The sequence below is a fragment of the Penicillium longicatenatum genome, assembly GCF_028827895.1.
Source record: "Penicillium longicatenatum strain IBT 33135 chromosome Unknown contig_2_segment0_segment0, whole genome shotgun sequence".
Taxonomy (NCBI): domain Eukaryota; kingdom Fungi; phylum Ascomycota; class Eurotiomycetes; order Eurotiales; family Aspergillaceae; genus Penicillium; species Penicillium longicatenatum.
In genome coordinates, this window is record NW_026643120.1 from 5,306,848 (window position 1) to 5,329,639 (window position 22,792).

General features: G+C 49.0%; 6 protein-coding genes across 6 annotated transcripts; 3 read left to right on the top strand and 3 right to left on the bottom strand.

Annotated features, from left to right (window-relative positions):
• Nucleotides 1–1,073: 1,073 nt before the first annotated feature.
• On the top strand, nucleotides 1,074–1,274 carry N7484_004488 (acyl carrier protein; the record flags this gene model as incomplete). Its single annotated transcript, XM_057114908.1, has 1 exon — nucleotides 1,074–1,274. The coding sequence occupies one exon, from the start codon at nucleotides 1,074–1,076 to the stop codon at nucleotides 1,272–1,274; it is 201 nt and encodes a 66-aa protein (XP_056975048.1).
• Nucleotides 1,275–1,750: 476 nt separating this feature from the next.
• On the bottom strand, nucleotides 1,751–2,689 carry N7484_004489 (uncharacterized protein; the record flags this gene model as incomplete). The annotated part of the gene is made up of 1 exon (XM_057114909.1): nucleotides 1,751–2,689. One exon carries the CDS (start codon nucleotides 2,687–2,689, stop codon nucleotides 1,751–1,753), a length of 939 nt encoding a protein of 312 aa, XP_056975049.1.
• A 523-nt stretch (nucleotides 2,690–3,212) lies between these two features.
• On the bottom strand, nucleotides 3,213–4,814 carry N7484_004490 (uncharacterized protein; the record flags this gene model as incomplete). The annotated part of the gene is made up of 3 exons (XM_057114910.1): nucleotides 3,213–4,100; nucleotides 4,154–4,402; nucleotides 4,461–4,814. The coding sequence occupies 3 exons, from the start codon at nucleotides 4,812–4,814 to the stop codon at nucleotides 3,213–3,215; spliced, it is 1,491 nt and encodes a 496-aa protein (XP_056975050.1).
• Nucleotides 4,815–5,554: 740 nt separating this feature from the next.
• On the top strand, nucleotides 5,555–7,001 carry N7484_004491 (uncharacterized protein; the record flags this gene model as incomplete). The annotated part of the gene is made up of 2 exons (XM_057114911.1): nucleotides 5,555–5,576; nucleotides 5,638–7,001. 2 exons carry the CDS (start codon nucleotides 5,555–5,557, stop codon nucleotides 6,999–7,001), a joined length of 1,386 nt encoding a protein of 461 aa, XP_056975051.1.
• Nucleotides 7,002–7,424: 423 nt separating this feature from the next.
• On the bottom strand, nucleotides 7,425–10,210 carry N7484_004492 (SH3 domain protein; the record flags this gene model as incomplete). Its single annotated transcript, XM_057114912.1, has 2 exons — nucleotides 7,425–10,082; nucleotides 10,157–10,210. The coding sequence occupies 2 exons, from the start codon at nucleotides 10,208–10,210 to the stop codon at nucleotides 7,425–7,427; spliced, it is 2,712 nt and encodes a 903-aa protein (XP_056975052.1).
• Nucleotides 10,211–19,564: 9,354 nt separating this feature from the next.
• On the top strand, nucleotides 19,565–21,982 carry N7484_004493 (protein phosphatase regulator GAC1; the record flags this gene model as incomplete). The annotated part of the gene is made up of 3 exons (XM_057114913.1): nucleotides 19,565–21,418; nucleotides 21,473–21,774; nucleotides 21,886–21,982. 3 exons carry the CDS (start codon nucleotides 19,565–19,567, stop codon nucleotides 21,980–21,982), a joined length of 2,253 nt encoding a protein of 750 aa, XP_056975053.1.
• Nucleotides 21,983–22,792: the final 810 nt, after the last annotated feature.

Consider the following 22,792-nt stretch of genomic DNA (forward strand, 5'->3'; position numbering starts at 1 on the left):
TGTTCCTAAACACATATTTGTTGCTGTCCGTTGCTGAGGAACGAACCTAGAGGTCAATCAAGGAATCTATGCCTAGCCCTTCTTGTCAAACTTCATTATGTTCAGGCATGACTCGCGATCCACACCGTGAAAGATCAGCATGTGGTGGTTACAACATTGAACAAGCATACTCAAAAAATAGATCAGCACGAGGGCACCCCTTCTTTATAAATATTAACTCTTGAAATACTCTACATGCTGCCATTGGCTGCAACAAAGTTCCGAGGGTTGGAATGTGATAGGAAATGTCAAGTTTGAAGGGTCAATAGTTATGAGCAAGGGGGAAAAGCTTACTGACCTGTATTCTGGCTTCAATAGCTAGTATTTAGTGCCCAAATAAGTTTGAGCTCCGTTATCCAGATCTCCATTATCTATGCTCTGCATCCGGCCCCAACTTCAAAATTTTGCCCCCAACCCCAATGGGTTTTGGTGGGCCCAATGGGGTTGGGTCAATTTGTCGAAGTCTAGTGAGACTCGGCCCGGCCCGTGTGTACGGCGACTGACAGTCGCCCCGAGCTCGGATGACTAATCTTGTGTTTTGGCCTGATTTTGGGGCTGGCAGGAATGTTGGAATACTGGAATTACACATACAGAGAGAAATCACTCAAGGTCGATGTCTTCGCTTAAGTAAGCAAGAAACCCCCATTTTGCTGTATAATTCATGATTTCAAGGCATTGCGACCGATATCAAGATGATATCAGTCATATAGAATAGCATAGATCTCGTCATGTATGCACTCTTGTTGGATAAGCTCATTGAGAGGGTCTCAAGAGTGAAAGGCCTATTCTGGATGGCATTTTCGTAGGAAAGAGTGGTTAAACTTGCAAGAATAATTGGCGATTTTGAAGAATTCACAACAGCTCGAGACTAGACAAGGTCATCACGAGACTACCATCAATTCGATCAGGAAATCCTGAGGGCTCAGTAAAGTCGCTCACATCTGTCCTAGTATGTATGGTGGTGGGGATAATATTCTACTACTACTAGCAGGTTACCAGTTGAGGAAGTCAACATTTCCCGATCCATCTCTAGTATGGGTGTGGATTCGCTCGTGGCGATCGAGTTGCGCAACTGGTGCCGACAGAAGATCGGGCTTGAGATTACCGTCTTGGAGATTCTCGACCTGTCGACTCTGGAAGCCTTTGGTAGATCCGCTGCGCAACGTCTATATTCGGAATATGGAGGCGGCGAAGGGTATGTTCGTGAATCATTCTTGAATATGAAGGCTCCATGAAGCCTTCATCCAGATTTGCCATGCAGGTTCATGGCATTATGATCCTGTTTGAACTTTCTGTGTTTGCTCACTAGCATAGTTTTATTCTGATCTTAGCCTTTAAATCCCAGTGTGTATTTAGATTGTTTGGCTTTAGTCTATCAGGATTTAGGCGGAGAGGGTAGCATAGTTGATCTAGAGTGAAAGTGGCTGCATTCCATGGGGGGAGGGGGGTGTTGTTCTCTAAACACACGGCTAAAGACAGACGCTTGTACACGATAGTCCTAAAATAGAAACCTATTGCTATATGAGATTGATTGCCAGTCCAAATTTTAAGGTGCAAAACTCTTAAACAATTATCTAGTACATTAGGCCGCTCTAGATGTCAACATATGATTGGGGCATATCCTTATCAGATGTGTGAAATTATGTAGACTTCAAATTTATCAATACCCCTTGATCAACATTATGACGTACGCCTTCAACACATTCGGTGACTATGGATCTTTCATATCTGCCTCCACAGGGAATGCTACCGAATCCCATCTAACTCGACGGAGATGTCTCTCGGGATCATTGATCTCGTTTCGTGCGTGCAGCCATCGCCGATTATCTAGCAAGATGATGGAGCCTCCGGGTAGCATATCAGAAGTGAGGTGTAGAACTGATCGCGACTGCACTTCATGCTGCTGCAAAGCGCGTTCTAGCTCATCTAGCGCCTTCTCAGCCCGGTCGCTCACAGGAGTAATGATATCCCGTCGGTACCGCATGATAATATTTCGGGTTTTGCCATCGGTTGCTAATATGCTGCCGATGATCGTTCGGTGGTTGGTGTCTTTGATGAACTCGGGTGGAATGGCGATGCTGAATTCTGGCTGGAACAGGGCGCTCAAAGTGCTCGGCGAGAGAAACTGGCTCAATTGTTTCACTTTCATGGCGGAGAGTGTGCCTCCGCCACAGCGGTCGGGCTGCAAGATTTGAAGGGCGAAGAACCGCGGTGGGGGATTTTCGTAGCTGCAATCTGTGTGCCATGGAAATTCTTCCATGGTCTCCGATCGAGCGCGATGGTTTTTGGTCTGGAAGTTGGTGCTGCTAGGGCGTACATCCCAGAACCAGCCCCGTGTGGCACTGTGCGATATAGGCAGTCCATGTCCGTGGCGTCTGTGGAAGTTGAGAATCAAAGCTTCGAGATACTTGCTATCTTGGTCTTCAAATTGCAGGCTAATCTTGAGAATGCCATGTTTTTGAAGAATCTCAGAAGCATTTCGAACATGAGGAACGTGCTCAGCTGATGCAAGATGAGGTGCTACAAGACGAGGCACAGCGAATGCGAAACTTGAAATGAATTGACTTTTTACGCAGCTGTGTTTGAACTGCGTAAGTGAGCCTTGGGTTATGCGCCGGTAGCTCGTGGGGAGACTGAGAACTCTCTGCATGTTTGGGTTTGAGTAGATTCTCACGACCACAGATGATCTCTTGCGTGATAAGCTGAATCGCCCTTGGAAGTACAGGAACGCCTTGCAGCTATCGACTGGGTTTGCTGGCCCAACTCTGCAACCAATATTTACATGCAACGGAGAAGCCTTCGCAAAAACAATGATGTGGAGCTGCATCTAGCTCAGCTGATCATGCATCACAACAGCACATGTGCGCCCCAGACCGTGTACAGAATGGGCCTTCTACCCAATCACCAGGTTACAAATTTCTCAATATAGGCCATGGGTAGGCTTTGAAGAGTACATCGAAGAGTGAGATGCTGATCTTTAGCTTCAAACCAATGCTAAGATTCAATGGTATCTGTGAGTCAAAGGCTCACAGACTTATACGGATCTCAACTTAGTCTACAGGTGAAAATACGGTTGAGGGGATAAATTTGCCTATTGACAGTATCTAATTGACCGAAATTTTCAAGTGCCATCAAGCCAACTCCTCACAAAATCCAGCTCTAAAATTTCCAAATCAATTCTCATACATCACCGAGCATATCCAGGATCCCCCATGACTAACAGCACAGATTTTATCAGGACTACTCCTCCACCCTCCAAGACCGAGCAACCTTCCATGTACGACAAAGTACGTTCCGATCAAAGGGTACTGAACCCGGACACCAGATGAGTTTAAAATAAGCCCATATAGACGCGGGGTGATACGGCGCTGTATTACACAGGATACCCCGGCAACAATCTGCGGGTTTAACTGAAGCTGCAGGGCCGATACCCACGCTTCAGGCTCCACTTCATCGCCGAAGACAATCCCAGCTCCTTTTCCACTGCGAATGGGCTTCAATAGAAACTGATCCCGTGATTCCGGAATCTCCCTGCAGAGCGCAATAAGGCGTTGCAAATCTACCGATCCTGGGAGGATGGTGTCTGCAATCCCATGATCGAGAATCTGTGCTTGTGCATGTGTAATCACACCGCGTGCGACCAGTGGCTTGAGTTCTTGCTTTAGGATACCTAGCATCCTTTTGTCATGCGTAAGCAGAATTGAGCGCATATCGTTGAAACAGCGCACACTTATTTGCCGCAACATCTCGGGGTCTAGTGCGAGTAGCTCAGACTGATGTAGCTCGAGACCGACTTGGTGAATTTCCTCTACAAGTTCACCAGAACTGGTCTCCAAGGCAGCAAAGTCTTCACCTTCCACCACACAGCAGAGTTTATATTTACCATTATTGTTAGGTGGAAGCAAGAGTCTGAGTTGTGACGGGGTAATAAGTCTGGCTGTGAGACCAAAACGCTGCTGGATGACATGAAGGAACAAGTGTATATCCATTCCCTTTTCTTCGCCTTTTAGAAGGTGCAAGGGACGAGTAGGGTCAAAGAGCCCGATGATAGCATTAAGCAACTAATGAAGTTAGAAAACTGCATTAATTTGGAATCGGTGGGAATTGAGGTTACCCTTTCTGGGTTGGTTGCCAATTCCAAGCCATTGCCTCCCACTCCCATATCACGCAGACCCTCGTGTGCAAGCGTGCCAAGGATGAAGGCATTGAAGGAGAACCGCGCGTTAATCTCGGTGATACGGAACCTTTCCATTGTTAAGCCATCCTCCCCAATCGCATCCTCAACGAGAAAGTCTGGTCTCCACGAGCCCCGACGCTCGCGATATCTCATCGCCTCATTTCCGGGGACTTGCTCATCAATCCACTATATCGCAAGTTCAGTGCGATTTCAAAGAAAAAGAGCCCGATTTCAGTTTACTCACTTTCAAGAGGTCTTCTTCCTGCTTCTCAAGAGGCATGCGCTCTGGAAAGCGTGCCTCCGGATCTGTCCACCATCTTTCGACAATATCCGTAATGCCAGCAGTCAGCGCCTCATGTAATTCTTCAAGCTGGTTCTGATGCTCCCTAAAGATGAGAATGGGTCGGGGACACGCAGTTTTATGAGCTCCTCCGGGCCATAAGTTAACAGGACAACGGCGCAAAAGGCTGGCTTGAAAACGTGCTTCCTCTTCCGCATAAGCATTCTTTTTGGCATCATACTCTGCTATGAGTCGATTAAGACCAGGTTTAGTCCTAATGTGAATCTGCTGGAGTGTGTGAGAAGTTGGCTTCTTCATCTTAAGGCTTTTTGGGAGATGTGATGAAATACCATCTACAAAAGGAGGAATACTAACATTTATACAATTGTCACCTACTCGATTCAAGCATAATACCATGCAAATTGTATCACTGCAATAACCCCACTGGCTGCTTTCCTGTGTGACTTCTTCGGTGATTTCAATCCAAGCCTAAGGTTCAACGAATCAATGGTGTTCCGTTCAAGATAATAGCACACTAATCCCTATTCTATGGCGCCTTGGTTCATCTGGTCAGCTCAAGCCATGCACTGTGATTAAGTGCAGCTAGAAGAAGAAGAAAAAGTAAAAAATAAAAACCCCCAATCAAAGCAGAATATCTGTACAAAACAGCCTGACTTTGAAATTATTAGTAGAATTTGAAACAACGGAGAGTGATTGCGTCTAGATGACCGAGATCTAAGTTTGTCGGTCATGGTTTGCCACCCAGGTTTGTATGCCAACCATAGCACTGGTCATATTTTCACATGACCCTGCTATTAAAGTACATGAATGAATACCTATTCAAGTCAAGAAGTGGCTGATTAAGAAGGCTGGGCATTGACGTCAGATCTTTTTCCAGAAAAGCATCCACAGGGCTGTACACCCCACTAGGCTGACTGCGCCACACTAGAGAACACGAGGGAACCAGGCACCAGAACCATTGTCGTATTTAATTTAACTCAGGGTCTCATCTTCTGCTCTTCGTTTGGAATTCTTTCCATCAAACTAATCAAATAATCATGTCGCATTATCCCCCGTCTCGTGAGTACCCCACCCCACCTGCCCCGCAGATCGATAAACCCAGCTGACGCGCATGATCTAGAACCACCCTACGGGGCTCCTCCCCAAGGTTATCCCCAGAACGCCTACCAACAACAACCTCCCTACCCTCAGCAGCAATACGGTGCACCCCAGGGCCCTCCGCCACAAGGCCACTATCCTCCCCAGGGCCAATACGGCCAACCCCCTCCGCAACAGGGCTACTACGGCGCGCCCTCCCCCCAACCACCCACAGGATACCATGCGCCATCTCCTCAGCCCCCAGCCGGGTATCACCACGCACCATCACCACAGCCAGGATATGGTGCTCCACCCACCCAAGCGCCTTACAACCAAGGACCACCTCAAGGCTATGCGCCGCCCCCGGGGCCACCTCCCATGATGGGTGGTGCACCAGGCTACCCACCACCAGGCGCATACGGCGCACCACCCGGCGCACCACCCATGGGCTCATATGGCGCACCGGCAATGCCATCTCTCGGTTACGCACCCGGCCAAGTAGCACCAGGCGACTTCCGGCGCGAAGCAGACATCCTACGCAAAGCCATGAAAGGATTCGGCACAGACGAGAAAGCACTGATTCAAGTACTAGCGCGTCTAGACCCGCTCCAGATGGCCGCAGTGCGCGCCACATACTCGCAGCATATCGGTCGCGATTTGTACAAAGATGTCAAATCCGAGACGGGCGGGTATTTTGGCCAGGGATTGTTGGCCGTGATTGAGGGGCCGTTAAATTACGATGTGGAGTGTGCGCGCGAGTCGATTGTAGGTCTTGGCACTAAGGAGTGGCTGATGAATGATGTGCTCCTTGGACGGTCTAATGCGGATCTCAACGCTATTAAAACGGCTTATGAGCGCAAGTATCATCGTCATCTCACAAGGGATGTTGAGGATGATTTGTCGATGAAGACTGCTGTCTTGTTTAAGCGGGTTTTGGAGGCTAGAAGACATGAGGAGTCGATGCCTTGCAACCCCCAGGATATCAGTGCTAAGGTTTCTGTTGTGCATGCGAAGCAGAAGGATCAGGCACTTGATATTTTGGCGTCTTCGTCGGATGCGGAGCTTCGGGCCATCGATCATGAGTTGAGCGCGAGGTATCATACTTCGCTGGAAAAGGTTATTTTGAAGGATTACTCGGGTCATATGGAGAAGGCATACGTGCACATGGTGCGGACTGCGACGGATCCTGCTATGCGTGATGCTATTCTGCTCGAGGAATGCATGGCGGGTATGGGCACAAAGGACGAGGCTCTTGTCACGAGAATTGTGCGTTTGCACTGGAATCGGGATCACAAAGATCAAGTGAAGCGTGCCTACCGTCATAAGTTCAAGAAAGACTTGATCCAGCGGGTGCGTGGGGAGACTTCGGGTGACTATGAGCGCTTGATGGTTGCTCTATTGGAGTAGTCGCACCTCGTCCCATGACTTGATGAATATTTTGTACACTTTCATGCTTTATGGGTTGGGTTGGGGTTGCCGCCATCGATCGTTGCACCCATTTGTCTAATGTTTTGTACCTAGATTTGTTTTTTAGTATGAATTAATGCCTTGAATGAAACAAATACAAAAAACAGTTGGTTATTTCAATCAACCCGTAAGCTCATGACCATCTAGGCCTGAGGTATCGATGCTAGAGGCCACATTCATATTGCAGCGTATTCAGTATTTCCATTTTATAAAAACGCAGGGCTTCAATGTCTTGGAAAGATAGCTCCTATTGATTCAGTATACATGCATTCATCCATATCGTGATCATGATCATAACTTCATGGAAAGTACATAACATTAAAGCGTAAAGTTCAAAGTTATCAACCATGTAAAAATGGCCATTTAGCGAATCTCTCCCATAAGAGCAACGCGAGAGCCAGGGAAGAGTCCGGTACGGCCGGCATAGCATCCCCAGAACCAGTCATCATTAACGTTCTCAACTTCAGTGATATCAGCGCCACGCGGAAACATGAGCTCATCCTTTTCCTCGGGGTAATATGACCACAGTGCGTGGACTATGAGGCCAACACCTCCATCGGGTGGGAAGCGACGAAGAGCAGGGGCATACTGAGGTGTGGGGGTGCCTGTGTGTTGAGATGCAGGATCCCCGTCTGACGTATGCGTCTTACTGATGGAAGAAGCAAGGGAGGCCCGCGTGCGAGAAGCCTTTTTGCGACGATCGTGACCCTCTTTCCAGCTCCAGTCACCAACACCCAACTCAGGAGATGCGATGGGGGCAGTGGCGGCAGGTGATGAAGAAGGTGATCGATTGACATGCTCATCCTGAAGAGCATGGCCACCAACTAGATGTCTCGTGATGCACCGTTTCTGGCCATCTGGATGGTCTTCAAAACCGACGACGATCATTCGGTGACCTGCCACGCACCGGCGCCAGCCACCGTGGCCATTCTCCTTGCTGATCTTTGAGGTGGCCACGAGCTTGAGATAGCAATTGGTGCAGACGTCATAGTCACCAGAATTGCATTGTAGACAATGGTATCTCGTAACCGATGCTGGAATTGGATAGGTGCAGATGTCACAGTTAGTGGAGAATGAGAGAATTTTGTAGGCCTCTAGAGCATGGACAGAGGGCGGACCGTTCGCTGCAACCGTCGGGGTGGATGGAGAAGACGAGGCTGGGGTGCCAGCTAGACGACGAATCGGCAGCAGGAGATGAGTACAGCATCGCCCTTGATTGACGCAACGGTTGCAAAATCCCCAATCTCCCTCGTTACATTGGCTGCACTTCCAATAGCACTCATTCGTGCAAGACATACAAATGTCGCAAAATAGCCCGGCTTCCAGGCGGCGGGCCGGGTTATCATTTGTCATTTGCATCTCCCCATTTGTGGTGATCTGAGCAGTATCCGAAGGTCGCTGTAACTTGAAAGAGTGGAGTATGTGACCACCTTCGCGTATGGGCATTGGCTGGCCGTTTGATGAGGCCAGCATTTGTTCAAATGTCGACCGCGCACTTGAACCGAAACCATACCATTGAAGACAGCCCCGACCGGAGCGGTAGCATGGTAAGCAAAGATGATAGTTTCCGTCCTTGCACTTGAGGCATCTCTTGTGTAAGTCATATTGGATATTTGCTTTCCCACAGCGATCACATGAGAAGGAAGGCTCAGTGAACTGCAGATTTGAAGGCGGAGGAGGATTTGATCGCGAAGACGCTGGCCTAGATCGTCGATCAGACCTATTAGGAACGAGTGGAATTGAAGTATGAGATGAGTTCGACGGCACTACAGAGGTAGGAGAGGCCGTGGCGGATTGACTGTTGGTATGTCGTGCGGAAGCCCGTTCTCTCCCTCCACCTGTCCATACATCATTGATAGGTTGTTCTGTTTCCGTTGCTCGACGTGGCCGCTGCGAAGATGATTCTACTCTTGGTCTTCCGTTATGAGAGCTACGAGGGCGCTCACTTGTCATATCGCTCGAAGACCGAACTGCAGGTCGCAAAGTGTCGTCCGAATTTGATGCTTGGTTCACTCTAACGGGTGACGTTCTCCGAGTGCCACCGGCCTGTTCCGAGTTCCGTCGGTGATGACTTGGAGGCGGGTGGGGTGCAGTTGAGCCAAGTAGATGTGGTCTGGATATAGGCGGTCGTCTATCACCATGGTCTCGAGATGTGGTGGTTGTTTCGGCTGGTCTGTGGGCTGAATTCGACCGCCCATGCGAACGGTGGTTGCTTTCGGGTGACTGTCTGTGCCTTTGCGCTGGACGAGAATTCGGTTGTTGCATTTGCCTCTGACGAAGGACAGCTGCAATCCGCTCACTAATCTCCTCCTCTTGTGCAGGGCCAAGATTCTCAGTGTCAATACCATTAAGCAGTCCTTCCTCAACAATTTGCCGCAGAATCTCCTCTTGCATCGTCTCCGTCTCAGATGATAAGCTTAGCAATGATCGCAAACTCGACTGATGCTCAACTCGTCTGGTATGCTCAGAGTCATCCTGAGCTCGAGCTATGCGTCGCTGCCGTTCCGCCTCTTCCTCTCGCCTCCGCCGAGACCTCCCATCATCCGTATGCCTATTCTCGGAGTTGTCGTTCCTCCCTCGGTGGCTTTCTGGTTGTGTCCTGCGCCGTTCTTCGCGGCGCTCTTCCCGACGTGCGTGTGTCCGATTCTCACGAAGACTCATATCGCGAACCTCCTCCAGAAGTCGCTGATCTTCCTCATCTTCTGAGCTTTCCGCTTCTGTTTGCGGTGGTGGGAAGACAGAGTCCCCCGGCTTGTACCGTTCCGCAATCTCCCTCTTCTCGTCTTCCGATCTGCCACGATCTGGCTGGGCCATCAAGACCATATCCAAAAGTGTTGTCACGGTGGCATTTGGGCGGGTACCGCGCACATCAGCACGGCATGAAGGGCAAGTGAATCTGGGGGAGGAGCCGGCTTGTCGGCGCGACCCTTGTGCGGTAAACCATTCTTTCACACAAGAGCCACAGTAGGTGTGTAAACAGTCGAGGAGGGTGAGGGGCTGGTAGAGGAGCTCCGTGCAGATCTGTAAGAGGCGTCAGTCCCACGTAAGGGGCGAAGGAATGCAAAGCTTCTAGAAGGAGAATTTCGCGCACATACCGAGCAGCCCAGCTCTTTCTCTAGATCTGCTAACCCTGGCGCCTGCTGAGACATGAGCAGAAATGAGTGTTGTATATTGAATCACCCAGATCCAGGGAACGGGATGTGGGAAACCACGGATCAGGCGGTGGAAACTTGAAAGTGGGAAAAAGAAATGATCTCCACAAGCTTATCGTGATCCCGCATTCATTCCATCATTTATCATTCAACTATGGAAACTCTCATCTCGGGAGACATTTTGCTTTTTCCCTTATATATTGGCTTTATTTAATTTCTGCCACGATTCTTCTGTCAAATCTGACTTGCGGCTCCCGTCGGCAAGAGTTGGGTTGTGGTTTCATCGTCCGACATTGCGTCACAGTTTAATTGGCCCCTTGAGACTGTCATTCATCACTGCACCACATGGTCGAAGCCTCTAGCACTCGTGAAAGTCATCCAGAAGCTTCCTAGATATGATCTGGTGAAATCAGTTCTCAAAGTACGACTTTGCTTCAAAGAGACTTGTCAGACCATGCTGGGCAACAAACCAGTCTGTGTGGTCTCACCACATCGAGTGGGCCTTGCCACGAGGCAGCTCAACTCAGCAACCCAATACGCCAGGGCACGAACTGCGGTCGCTCATGGAAGAAAAAGACTACAAGCCGATGATTTTATTTTTCAAGTGATTCACATGCAGACTTTCCTATACAATATATAAAGTCAGGCATAGCAGCATATTTCGCCAACTCACAACGGTCATTCTCTCCAGGGTGAACCCAGCTTCGCTCTCAAGGCGTTCACTGCACCTTTGTCGCACAACTGGATCCTTGATGGAAATTGAATTGCGATATCCCGACCACCGTTGCATACGATACCCAGGCATGGCTTTGTTGACTGGCTACCCAATTCCGACCATCCGGCCATTTGGGCAGTATATATCTAGGGCTAAAGATGTCCTCAAATCGAAATTTCGCAAGCTTACCAGATTTCCAAGGTATCTGAAATCGATAATTGACGCTACTGGAATATTTTCGCTTCTCAGCATTTGATGAGACGTTCTTAGCACAGCAATCAAATATGAATGGAGTAAGCCAGGATAAACCCCATCCAGGCCTGAAACTTGTAAGGCTGTCTGGGCTCTCCACCGATATGCTTGGTGATGTTTGGCTTTCACACAATTCATAATTTGCCGGGAGTATGATTTAACCAGATATATCTAGTCACATCCTAAGACGACCACACAAAGACTCGCACCTAAAACTAGGATCACTCAATTGCAATTGCAACTCTATCATCCATACCTCATCTGGAGCGGTAGCGCTTCTGATAGAGTATTAGCTGCAAAATGGTATGAATTGAGTAAAAATATTAACAAAGAAGAATGCTACTGGGGGGCAAACAAGATGTCCATAGTTGGGTTCATGATAGGGGCCCAAGTGCAATGTCTCAAAGATCAGTTTACTCACCGAAAAATGCAATTGCACGGCCCCAAACTCAAAAATAAAACTCTTCTCAATTCCTCGGAACCGTTAACATTCTCTACTATTATTGACGACCAGCCGAGCTGCAAAAATCTGTCTGGTTGACTTGCCGCAGATCAGTGGTGGCGGCAATGCAAAACACGTTCCCTCAATGCCCAGGTCGGACGACGAGGGTCCGACCACATCAAAAGCCACACAGTACCTCGCAGTGACAAGAAAGATACTTCAAGCTTCGACCCCTGTGTATAACGACCGGAGCTTTGCAGACCGCTCGCCACTGGGGCGAGATTGCCGATAAAGTTTTTCCTAAACGTAGCACGTCCCAAGTGGCGGTCGTGGCTCTGGCCAGCTCAGTCTCTAGGACGAAGATTCAAGCCACCAACAAAGGGAAGTGGGAGAGACATGGAGGAGGTAAGGGGAAGTCGAGCGCATGGTTTTCATGTACGGATGATCCGTATTTGCATATTCACAGGAGTGGGGTGACATTTCTATAGTTAGCTCTAGTCCTTTTGCCTTCAAGTCAAATCTTTTGAGCTGTAATTGTTGGTAGGATATCCCGTACAACGGAATCCATACACTGAAACTGCAAGGCGGAAATTCGTCTACACTGCCTTCCACCCCGCAGCTCAGATACTCGAAACTCGACGCTCCAGACCGGAACGCCGGAACTATAGCCTGGCAACTGGCATGTCATGTGCTTTGCTAGGAGGTTTATCTGTGTTACCGGTGCATCCGGGGCTCTGCTGTATATCTGCAGAGGGTCATTCAGCACGGATATCCCGGCGCATAATGCAGGTGTGAAATGGGATTTCTTCAGCCGTGTGGGCGGGGAAGTGCAGAGCTGAGAGCATGGAGGGTTGGTTTGCACCATGAGAAAGGAGGGGTTGGGGGCCATTTGAGATACACCCGGGGTAGGGAAAGCCGGTCTGATCGTCAAACTCGGATGTGGCTGACAAGACAGAAAGAGGAGCGCATGATAGCTGTTGAAAATGAGGGGCATAGGGACAACAATCCAAAAAGAAAAAAGAGGGGAAAGCGACCAGTTGTTGCGATGAGGCATGGCTCAAACCCTCTCGAAGGCGTTCCAGAGCATTCCGCTTTCTTGTGACGCGTACAGGCCGGTGCTTGGACGTCGAGTATTGATGGCGCGTTGGCAACTTCGCGGGGTTCCTCTAGTCTCAGGTTGATAAGCACGATGTGAACTGGCATTGGAGGTGATGCACCCCGCAATTTGATGGGGGCGCAGGGCATATGCAACTTGTCTGGTCTCCGCGGGGCTTTCTAACAAAAGTAGTTTAGAGATGTGATCCTCAATAGGCAACCAAGGTAGTTAGTTGGGCAGGTAGGAATCTCGGCTTCATCCATGTGGGGGTTCCCGAAAGCCATCCTTGTGGTAGGTAAGCCCCGGGGTGGGTCTGCCTGCGTATGTAAAGCACCAGAGCATCAAGAACGTTTAGCGCTACGCAATTTCAAGGGTAGAGAGGGTCGAGCACTACCCACATCCAGACCCCAGACCCCACAAGGGGCTGATCCTCTGTCGTACCTGTTCGGGTAGTAGATCATGATGAGAAATGGCCGAGGAACTCCTTGCCTGTAGACTCCTCCACTAAATGATACATCTACCTATAAAGGTAATATGTCATTATGGCATGCATTCAATTAACTTCTACTAGATAAGATATAGGTTAGGTGAAAATATTAAAAAGCAATTGCGCCGGGTCGACCCGACAGCCCATAAAGCAAACAAAGATACTAGGTAGTAGATTCTTATAATAGCAAGCTTCATTAATCGGAGACATACTGCGGCGCTAGCAAAGTAATGAGAAAGCCAGCTATAGCAAGCGCGCCATGGCACTGCCACCGAGGATTCCTAACTTACACGCAACGAGTGTGATTCGTCCTGGACGAGTTATCGGGTTTGTTGGGAACAGTGGCTTGTTTCCACTCGATTCAATGGGCGTTATAGGCCGACAGTGGCGCCCTTCTTGGCTGGCGCCTTTCCCGCCAAGCGGGTTTCGAGGCTTGGGGATAATAAAGCAGGCGTAATGTCAATGTGCGACTTAGCACTCAATCTTCTCCTGGCAGTTATATGAGGAAGTATAGGAATCATAAGATAAGGTTTCCCCTAAATACTTAGGGTCAATGGATATTGCAGATCTCGCCCTACCTGACAATTTAGCGAAAATCGTGAAATTTGTGGTCGGGGCACACGATCAATGATCACCAATAGCCAAGCTGGGAGCTACTTTGGTGCCGCTTGCAAGGTCTGAGGGTAGTATACGAATGGTGGAACCTTGGTGGGTGAGATAGCGGCGAGGAATACCCTTTTAGACAAGCCGACCATTATCAAAAGGAAGTATACATGGACGTTAAGAGAGAGTGGACCCGCTTTCCGCTTTGATAATTTCGGGGTATACTTGCAAATTGAGGAAAAGGATTCAAAATCAAAATCAAAATAACCCCTGAGATAGCTGACTAGCTCTAAGTAACCCTGCTCGAAACAGATGACGCCATGCTTTGACCTCTTAACATGCAGAAGCCATTGTCAGTTCACCGCGCTAATGCACTGCCTAATGTCTGCAGCCACCGGCCCCACTGTCTATGCGCTAGCCGTCGAATTATATGGGCGGGATCATACGCACTGACTACGGCACAGTAAGTCTGGACTGCTACCGACCTCGACTATCACAATTGGATGGTTTCGCATGCCGTGCATTAGTATGTGAATCAGTATGTGAGGCATCCAGCAAGGGTATGTTACTATTTTGTGGTACAGGATGTGGGGAGACCCACACGAGGGGGGTTGCACATCCACGACTTGACTTCGGATTTTTCTCTAAAGCTTCATCGCACAGACCAGAAACGGTGGTCCCTGAGCGCCTGAGTGCACATCCTTTGAAACTTGGGAGATTTAGTTCTCGCCAAGTTGTGTTATGGGGCCATGTCTACGTACACCCTGCAATCAACAGTTGTGCCTAGATAACCCTGGCGACAACGTGTCAGCATCCCTGCAAGTTGTAAATGATGGTCATGTGTGCGATGCAATGCATACAAGGCGCCAAGCGGGGGGATTTTCATTTTCTGGCGTGATGCGAGATAATGCATTATCAGAATGAGCGCCCCAGTACTGTAGATAGGGAAATTTCACGACTGAGTGTTCCCCGAACGCCGATAGCTCTGTAACAGGGATTCCGAAGACAATGACAGAGGACAAACGCTGAGGACAAATTTACCTTGAAGAATACATAGCCAGAAGTACAAGTAGTTCCCAATGCAATGACTCGGGGTGCACACCGACTTTTCCCATTGACGTGAAGCCGAGATAAGGCATTAAGGGCCAACAGCTAAGCAGCGCGTGCTCCCATTCGCGAGATCTATTACTATCGCGAATCGCGTCCACAATCCCCACAGATATGAGCAGGGGAGCCGCACGCAGTAAGCGTTAACCCCGGATCACATCCCTCTGCGGGGTTCGCATATCCGAAGTCAAATCGTGTGCATCTTTGAAGCCCGAGAATAGACTGCTCCCCGCGGGGTAGGTGATGAACCAATAGCAATGACGATTGGAACTTCTTTGGCTGGTACGATTGCTCATCTAGCTATCTAAATTTCAGTTTTGTGGCGAGCTGGTGGCAGATGGCCAGACCAGATTTTGCGGGGTGTTTGCATGCTCAAAGTGGATGACGCCGGGGAGAAGAAGCTCTTGTTTGCGTATCTCCGGAGAGGAAGATTGATTTCATTGAATCGGCAAGTTGGATGCCGAAGGGAGCTTCCATTCAAGGTTCAGCCACCATACCGCCCATGCAAGCCGAATCCCGTATAGCGATCGAAGGCCGTGCCGGTGAGTGGAAAGAGGTTGGAAATGACAAGAGGGTTGGTCATTGAGGGACTGGATTATGTAGCGGTGAAGATCCTGCTATGGTTCATTGGGGAAAAAAAAAAAAAGAGTACAATGAAATACAATCCCGAAAGCTTCTTGATCGCAAGATAGTCTGAGACCATGTTGAGTAAGTAGTAAGCGCTCGGAGGTCAGAAACTAAGATCTTAGGCTGAACTCTCCGGTTCAGCTACCAATCCGAGGAACGAAGACGGTAGTGGCAGGACCTGGTCCGACCGCTCGGAGTTGCGCTTCGACCACCTTACTGGGGTTGCACGGCGAATGAATCTAGCATGGGTGCAAGGCGTTATTTAGTGGTGCCATACATGCGACCAATGCGCCAATGCCACAAGGCAGGTTTTTTGTGTTATATTTTCTTTTTTTTGTGAACGTCCAAGTTATGGTCACGTTGAAGAAGATCACTGAGAAACAAGGTCAACTGGTTGAAAATCGACAGCAGACGAAAAGTGCACGGAGGATTCCATCACTTTGGTTAGAAATCAGGGGGTAGACCAGCCAACGAGCATTATCGTCTGCAGTAGGTACAGCATGGTCGGAAACCTTCTGCAACCTTGCAGCTTCACCGAGGCGACGGGGTTGGCTAAAGGGGACCCTTATCAGCCATGACCCATCCACAGATCACCGTCATCGAGCGATCTAGATGTTTTCCAGCTAGGTGTTCCAGGGACGCATTGATCACAAACTGCGGTACAAACTGCGGGACAACCCCAAGATAGGTGGGGTGATGGAGGGGGAAGAGACAAGGGGAATTAAATCTGGAGAGATCAACATCACGAGCAGCCTTGGTTATGCAGGCCGGGGGAGATCGTAGAAAGGCAGCGTCAGATGAACGCGCTCCAGAGTCTCGACTCTTTTTGCGCCATTCCTCTTGACTACTACTAGTCTAGCCGAGCTCCCCTGATCCACTCCGAGTGGGACTTATTGGCTAACCGGCTTTGCCAATCTGAGGCTTAGCGTTATGGGAAATCCCAAAAGCCACCACCACACTTTACTGCCACTCAAGGTGGCAAAAGAAGAAAATCTCTGTAACAAAGGGGCTGGTTGATCTAGACGCAGGACAGTTTCAAAATTATAGTGTGTCAAGTAAATTCAACAATATAGTACAATCTATGACCACTTTACAATGAGACATTGCGCCTCCCGAGGAGGTATCTATAACGTCCGGGCGCTTGTGGTATCGTGAAACACGGAATAGAGTTTCCCGAGCAAATCCAACGATACTAATGATTTTACGTTGAGCTTTTTTTTTTTTTTTTTTTGGCGTGGTACGCGGTAGCCCCTGTTGGGTCTCTTCCATTTATCACGTTCCACAGTACATAGTAGATAACGGCAGTACCTGGTACAAGCTAATTGATTCGCAACCTAGGATCCCGCCAGGGTTGATAAACGGTTTCCAGGTATTGGGGACCTTGAGAAGCGCGATAGAAAAAAAGAAATTAAGAATTAAAGAAGCACGATGTTCTCACTGCGGCTGATAGTACTCCGGGACACCCGCGAACCTCTTTAGAACCCTGATGTTGCATAGTCAACGGGAGAAGACATACTACATAACAATCTGAGCTGCATGAAAAACTGGGATACGCTTGGGGAACAGGCCCAGACCTCCCCGCCAAGGGGGGATAAACCAAGGAAAAGATTCAACCCTCGGGCCTGTCAAATGCAGTCTGACGTCATATACTTTGTTGCATCGCCGGCGCGGCGACGTGGAATTACCACTGCCGCTTTATAACCCTGGAACCAGAGCCAGAATGAGTCAATGGTACGAAGTGGGATCCGGTCGAACATGATAAGCAGCGAGGATGTCTTTGGCAGGGAGAATCTCAGATGTACATGTAATCTGACTAAAATTCGTAGTCATTTAATGTGGGCAATGGGTTCGGCCCCATGGGCTCCGGATTTCGCGGCACGTTCAAGTGGAGACTACGGAGTGCATAGGTCGCTGCTATGTCGATCCACTCCACGGGCTTTGAACAAGATAACCCCAATGAAATGTCCTACACTTATGCATGTCATTGAGAAATATTTCATGCCTGGGCCACTTTATGCCCCTCCATTCCAATCGAGCGCCTGTGTAGCCCCTCGAGGCTGAAAAGGGCAAACCGTAGAGAAAATCCAGTGTTGCGTCCCACTGCAGAGGTCAAGTGGACGTCCTCCTTACATGGTGAGATCAAAACTTTAGATAACTCCGATGGATTAAGAAGTTCATTAGAAATTAGGATTTGTAGTACAATTGACTTCCTTGGTTAGAATTTGGGGGTTCGATGCGATTCCGCGGTCGCAGACCCAGCGCCTTGGGGGCGAGTCAGATCAAACTTTTGACGGATTCTGGGAGAATCTATGAATCCGGCGGGGCCCTTAAAACGGAGTCAGAGTGAGATGCTTCATTCTTTGAGGATAATTCTATATTTGTATTATCAATTGTATCGCAGGATCCGGAGGAAGAGAGAAAAAAAAATTCATCGTTGTTTGATTCTAGACCAATGGACGTGGAGGGGTGAAAATCGGGGGGATCGGACCTCTTTTGCAAAGGACTTAGATAAGGCATCTCAAACAACATTTTTAAATTTTATTTTTTTTAAACCTGCACAGTTTGATTACCCGTTGAAATCCTTCTCTTCTACCCCGGTCGCATTCCGCGGAGAGAGAGGGTGATACAATTGCAGTACGTCAGTCCAGAAACAGGGAACACAAAAAATGCTTTATCAAGCTAGTGAGCGGAGCCCCTACGTAGAGAAGACATAATCGAGATCATTTTTAAGGAGATCACCCAACATTTGGTCAGACGCGCCACCGATGAAAAGGGTTGAATGAGAAATAATATAACCTCAAATTATCGCGCTATAGGGTAGACTCGATTAGGTACCTGGTCGTTGGAGTATAGTACTAGTATCTCCATGGGGCGTTTTTGAATTCAAATGGGAAATGGGATGAAAAAGTCTAGAACTAAAGAAAATCCAACCGAAAAAATCAAATGCAAGTTATTTTCTTGGAAGTGACTTCCATCGTCTCCACATTGGCGTGTCCCTAACCATGCTATACGGGACGCACTGACAGTAACAAGCGGAGTCGATGCAAAGCAGACGCACTGCCAATGGGCGCTTGTAAACCGTCTTTATTTATCTTGGTCCACTTTTTTTTTTTGCCCCTACGCTGTTCCCACCCCCCGGCGGTTTTATGCAAAAGGCAGCTATAATTCCCTGGTTTATCTCCGATTTTTCCTCTTTTCTTTCCCAGAAAACCATTCCCCTTTTTCCTTTTCTACCTTTCCCCAGGGATTCATAAGGGAAGTGGGTTTGGGTTCGCTAAATCATTTGTCTTGATTTTCCCAACGGTCCCGGGTATGGAAATCTGATTCGCCCCTCCACATTACGAACTTATCGGGTACTTTTGAAGTACCGGGGTGAGGTGATCATTGATCCAAATCATCCAATCCGATATATAATTTTCCTCTTTCTTCCCTTTTATCTTTCTCTGTACTTTGTTTGATACATTCCTGTTACTTCGGACTTTCATTCCCTCTCCGAACCGTGGACATTGATAATCTCGCCACTATCACGACCTTGAGGTGGCTGCATACTACACGGTACGTCTGATAAGCTCTTTATGTACTCCAGCATTCCCGATTATACCTCCCACTTGAATTTCCACTCCATTCTTCCTGCCCCTCAATTGCAACCTCCGCCCATTGCCTTCTCAACCAGTCGGTTCTCGCCATTCCGTGTCACTTGGAAGGTGCTGTGATACTTTTCATCTCTCCTGGACCGCGCCTTCCTCTTGCCATCCAGTACTACCATCTGCATTCACCCTGCACGCCATTCCCTCTCCCCTGTTCATTACAATTCTTACTCCGTGCTGTTCCCTGCTTCGTACTATTTGTGTCTCTTGCCTCTCTCCCAACTTGCCATCTCGCCACACCGTCAAATTAAAAGAAGCAATGACTGACCCCATTCTCTGATCTGATCAGCATCTGATGCTTTCACCTTGAAACCAATATCGAGTATTCTGTGAATCTCTCTGCCCTTCTTGTGTTGAGACACACGAGTCGGCCGGATGCCCTACACTGCACCATTGAAGTCGTTGCTCGCTGTGCAACACGTTGAATTCTGTGGGCCTGCAACAGACGTCCAGCCAGAGAGACCTGGGTTGAGTCGTTCTGCCTCAGATCGGCTACAAAGCTCACGATCTTATTCCTCTACCTCGTATGTTCGGCGCCACCGGAGGAGCCCATCCAGCTCCAAGTCCCCCGTGCATACTCCCGCTTCTGCACGGTTGACTGGCCCCATAATTGACCCCCATGCTAGTCTCCGCCAGTCTCCGCCCCCGTTGAACCATGCTGCGATCCCACCAGGGGCGATAATCTCGCCCCCCGAATCAGCCCCGAACTCAGACTCGGAGTCACCTGACCAATCACCAATCAAGCTGGAGGACCTTGAGGCAGCCTTCAAGGCCATTGAACAACGCAAGGAAGGATCTCCAGAAAGAATGGGCCCTGTAACCGGCGGGGCCGAGGCTCGGCCCTCCTCAAGTCAACCACACCCACAATTACCCACCCTGAACACTAAACCCAATCACTTGCGACTATCTAAGACTGCTCGAAAGATCTCCCACTCACGATCATCTACAGACTCGGCAATTTCCGCAGTTGCTTTACGCAATGAGGAGGCACTGACAAGCTCTCCCGACGATAGTGATGTCGAGACCTCACCCAAGCCCATGATGGTTCGGAAAAAGTCGGGCGAATTGGTTCGGCCGGCCCTCCGGCCCGCAACGGCTCGGCGTCGACCGTCCAGCATGCCGGGTACTCCGGTGTATGCCAAGGCAGTGCACTTCGACTCGCAGTTGGAACACATTCGTCACTTTTTGCAGCTTGACCGACCTTTGGCTGTTAGTGCTGAAACATCCCCAGTCGATGACCATGACACCGAAAGCGAGTTTCCGTTTAGACAGCAGCAAGACCAGGGCCCTTCATGGGATTGGGAGCTCCGGCTTGCCAATTTCCCCAAGGACTCCTCGGCTCGTGCTACAATCCCTGTTCGTCTAGAACGGTTGTTCCTCTCAGGTGATAAGAATGTCTTAGTCGGTTCGGTTGCTGTGGCAAACTTGTCGTACCACAAGCATGTGGCTGCCCGCTTTACCTTTGATTATTGGAGAACCATCTCGGAAGTGAGTGCAGTTTTCTGCCACGATGTCCGCCGCAAACATGCCCATGATGGGTCTGATCGGTTTTCTTTCGACATCAAATTGAACGACCAGGCCAACCTCGAGAACAAGACTCTCTTCATCTGCATTCGCTATAATGTCGATGGCCAGGAGTATTGGGACAACAATAATGGCATGAACTTCCAGGTCGATTTCCACAAGGCGCCAAAGGTCACCACCTCTAGCAAGCCATCAGGTGGATCCCGACCAGCACTTCCCCGCAGTCGGACGTTCACCGGCTCCCACACTCGTCCCCAGTCGATGCCGCCATCCTTTGGGGATTTCCCAGAGATCATCAAGAACGTACCCTTCTCCAACCCTTTTGATGATCCTAAAGGCTCGCCTTTGACCAAGGTTTCATCGGATGATATGGACACATGCGGCCCCCCGAAACGTCGGGAGAAGCCTAGTCCTCAGGCATTTGGTAACCGTTACGACTTTGGCGCCTCGTTGACTGCGGCCATGCGCACGAAACCTCCTATGGATCGAACAACCTTGACGACACGAGCACGATCCGGGCAGCCTACCGATGTTGATGCTAAGCCGGTTAGGAAGGTTTCAGACAATTTGCGGGGCGAGTCTTCTCCAGTGAGCAAATCCTGTGACGGAGCCCCAGCAGAAAATCCGAAGCCTTCCTCACTGGTTTCTAGCAAGCCCTGCCTCGAGTCCTCGGTGTACAAAGAGTTGGTCGATAAGTACTGCTTTGTAAGTCATTCATCCTTCGCAATGTCGCAAATCTTGACACTAACATGTACACAGTATGGCTCTTCCAAGTCCTCAACCACGAAACAAACATTCACCGTGAATGTTCCTGGTGAGGAGACCGGCAGAAAATTTCCATCGGCAACACCCTCGCCCCCTCTATCTCCCGGCTCACCGGCCCCTCTTGAGTCACCCCCCATTGAAGCACCTCGTGAATCCCGTGCACGGTCACCGGCGGCCTTGAGCTCGCGTACCTCTCCTCGCAGCTCACCGTCTCCCATGTCTCACCGGTACCCGTACCATCAGACCCTGCAAAATGGATTCATGAACGATTCTCCGTCGTCGCCTGTGATAAGAGGGTGAGTGACATAAAGTGCTCGATAAACCGCCTTGGAGTCCGGCTACTTCTTTCCTCGCCTATCCTATTCTTCTTCTTTTTTTTTTTCATCACGTTGACTGTTTCGTTGAAGTGGATTCGACTTTTCTTTCTCTGAGATGGGTTCGGTCAACTCATTTTCCATTCCGTCTATGGCCGGTGCACACACGGCTTGGGTTGGCGCACAGTGACTTTTTTTTTTTCGCGCAAGGTGGATATCTCTCCTCTCTTTCTTGTGGTATTTGAAGGCCTTCCAGCGTCTTCCATCTCATAGGTATATGTGAACGATTCGGTTTCCTGCGATGTACAATAAACCGCGGGGACCTTTTTGGGACGTTGGCTGTGTTGGTGGAGGACTATGATCTTCGTCCGCCGAAGAAATCATTGACTCGCGTTTGATATGAAGCGGTTTCCGTTTCGATATTTTGTTTTGATTATGCATGACGACTGTTAACGATTCCCTTATTTTCGGCCCCTCTTCCCCACCCCCCACGAGGCATTTTCACTTCTTCCTGATCCGCAGATCTTCCACCTTTTTACCGAAAAAAGTTTTTAGTTTCGCCCGCCTCTTTTATTCGATGCATTGTGTTTGTGTTTTGCTTTTCTTCATTGCGTGCATGGTGTTCCGGGGTTAGTGCTTGATTTATTTTCTTATTTTCCTTTCTCGCGTTTTCTGGGACCACATATTTGACAGGATGCAGTGATGGAATAGCGAGATATGGTTTGCAGGATAAGGATGTTCGCTACAGCCCAGCAGCGACGTGATCTTGATTGCATGAGGGATATGAATGAATGTGTTTTGATCAATGGTTTTGCAAGGTTGTATCCACCGTAGATTGGTAAGTATAGTAATTTCTCTTCTATACTTGGAGTACTCTTTGATTTTTTTCTTTTCTTTTTACCCCGTTTCCTTCGATAGATTCAACATATTAGAGCATATCACAGAATGATACGATCTATTTTACCAACCCCTCGTGCATTTGACGCGTACACCAGTACAG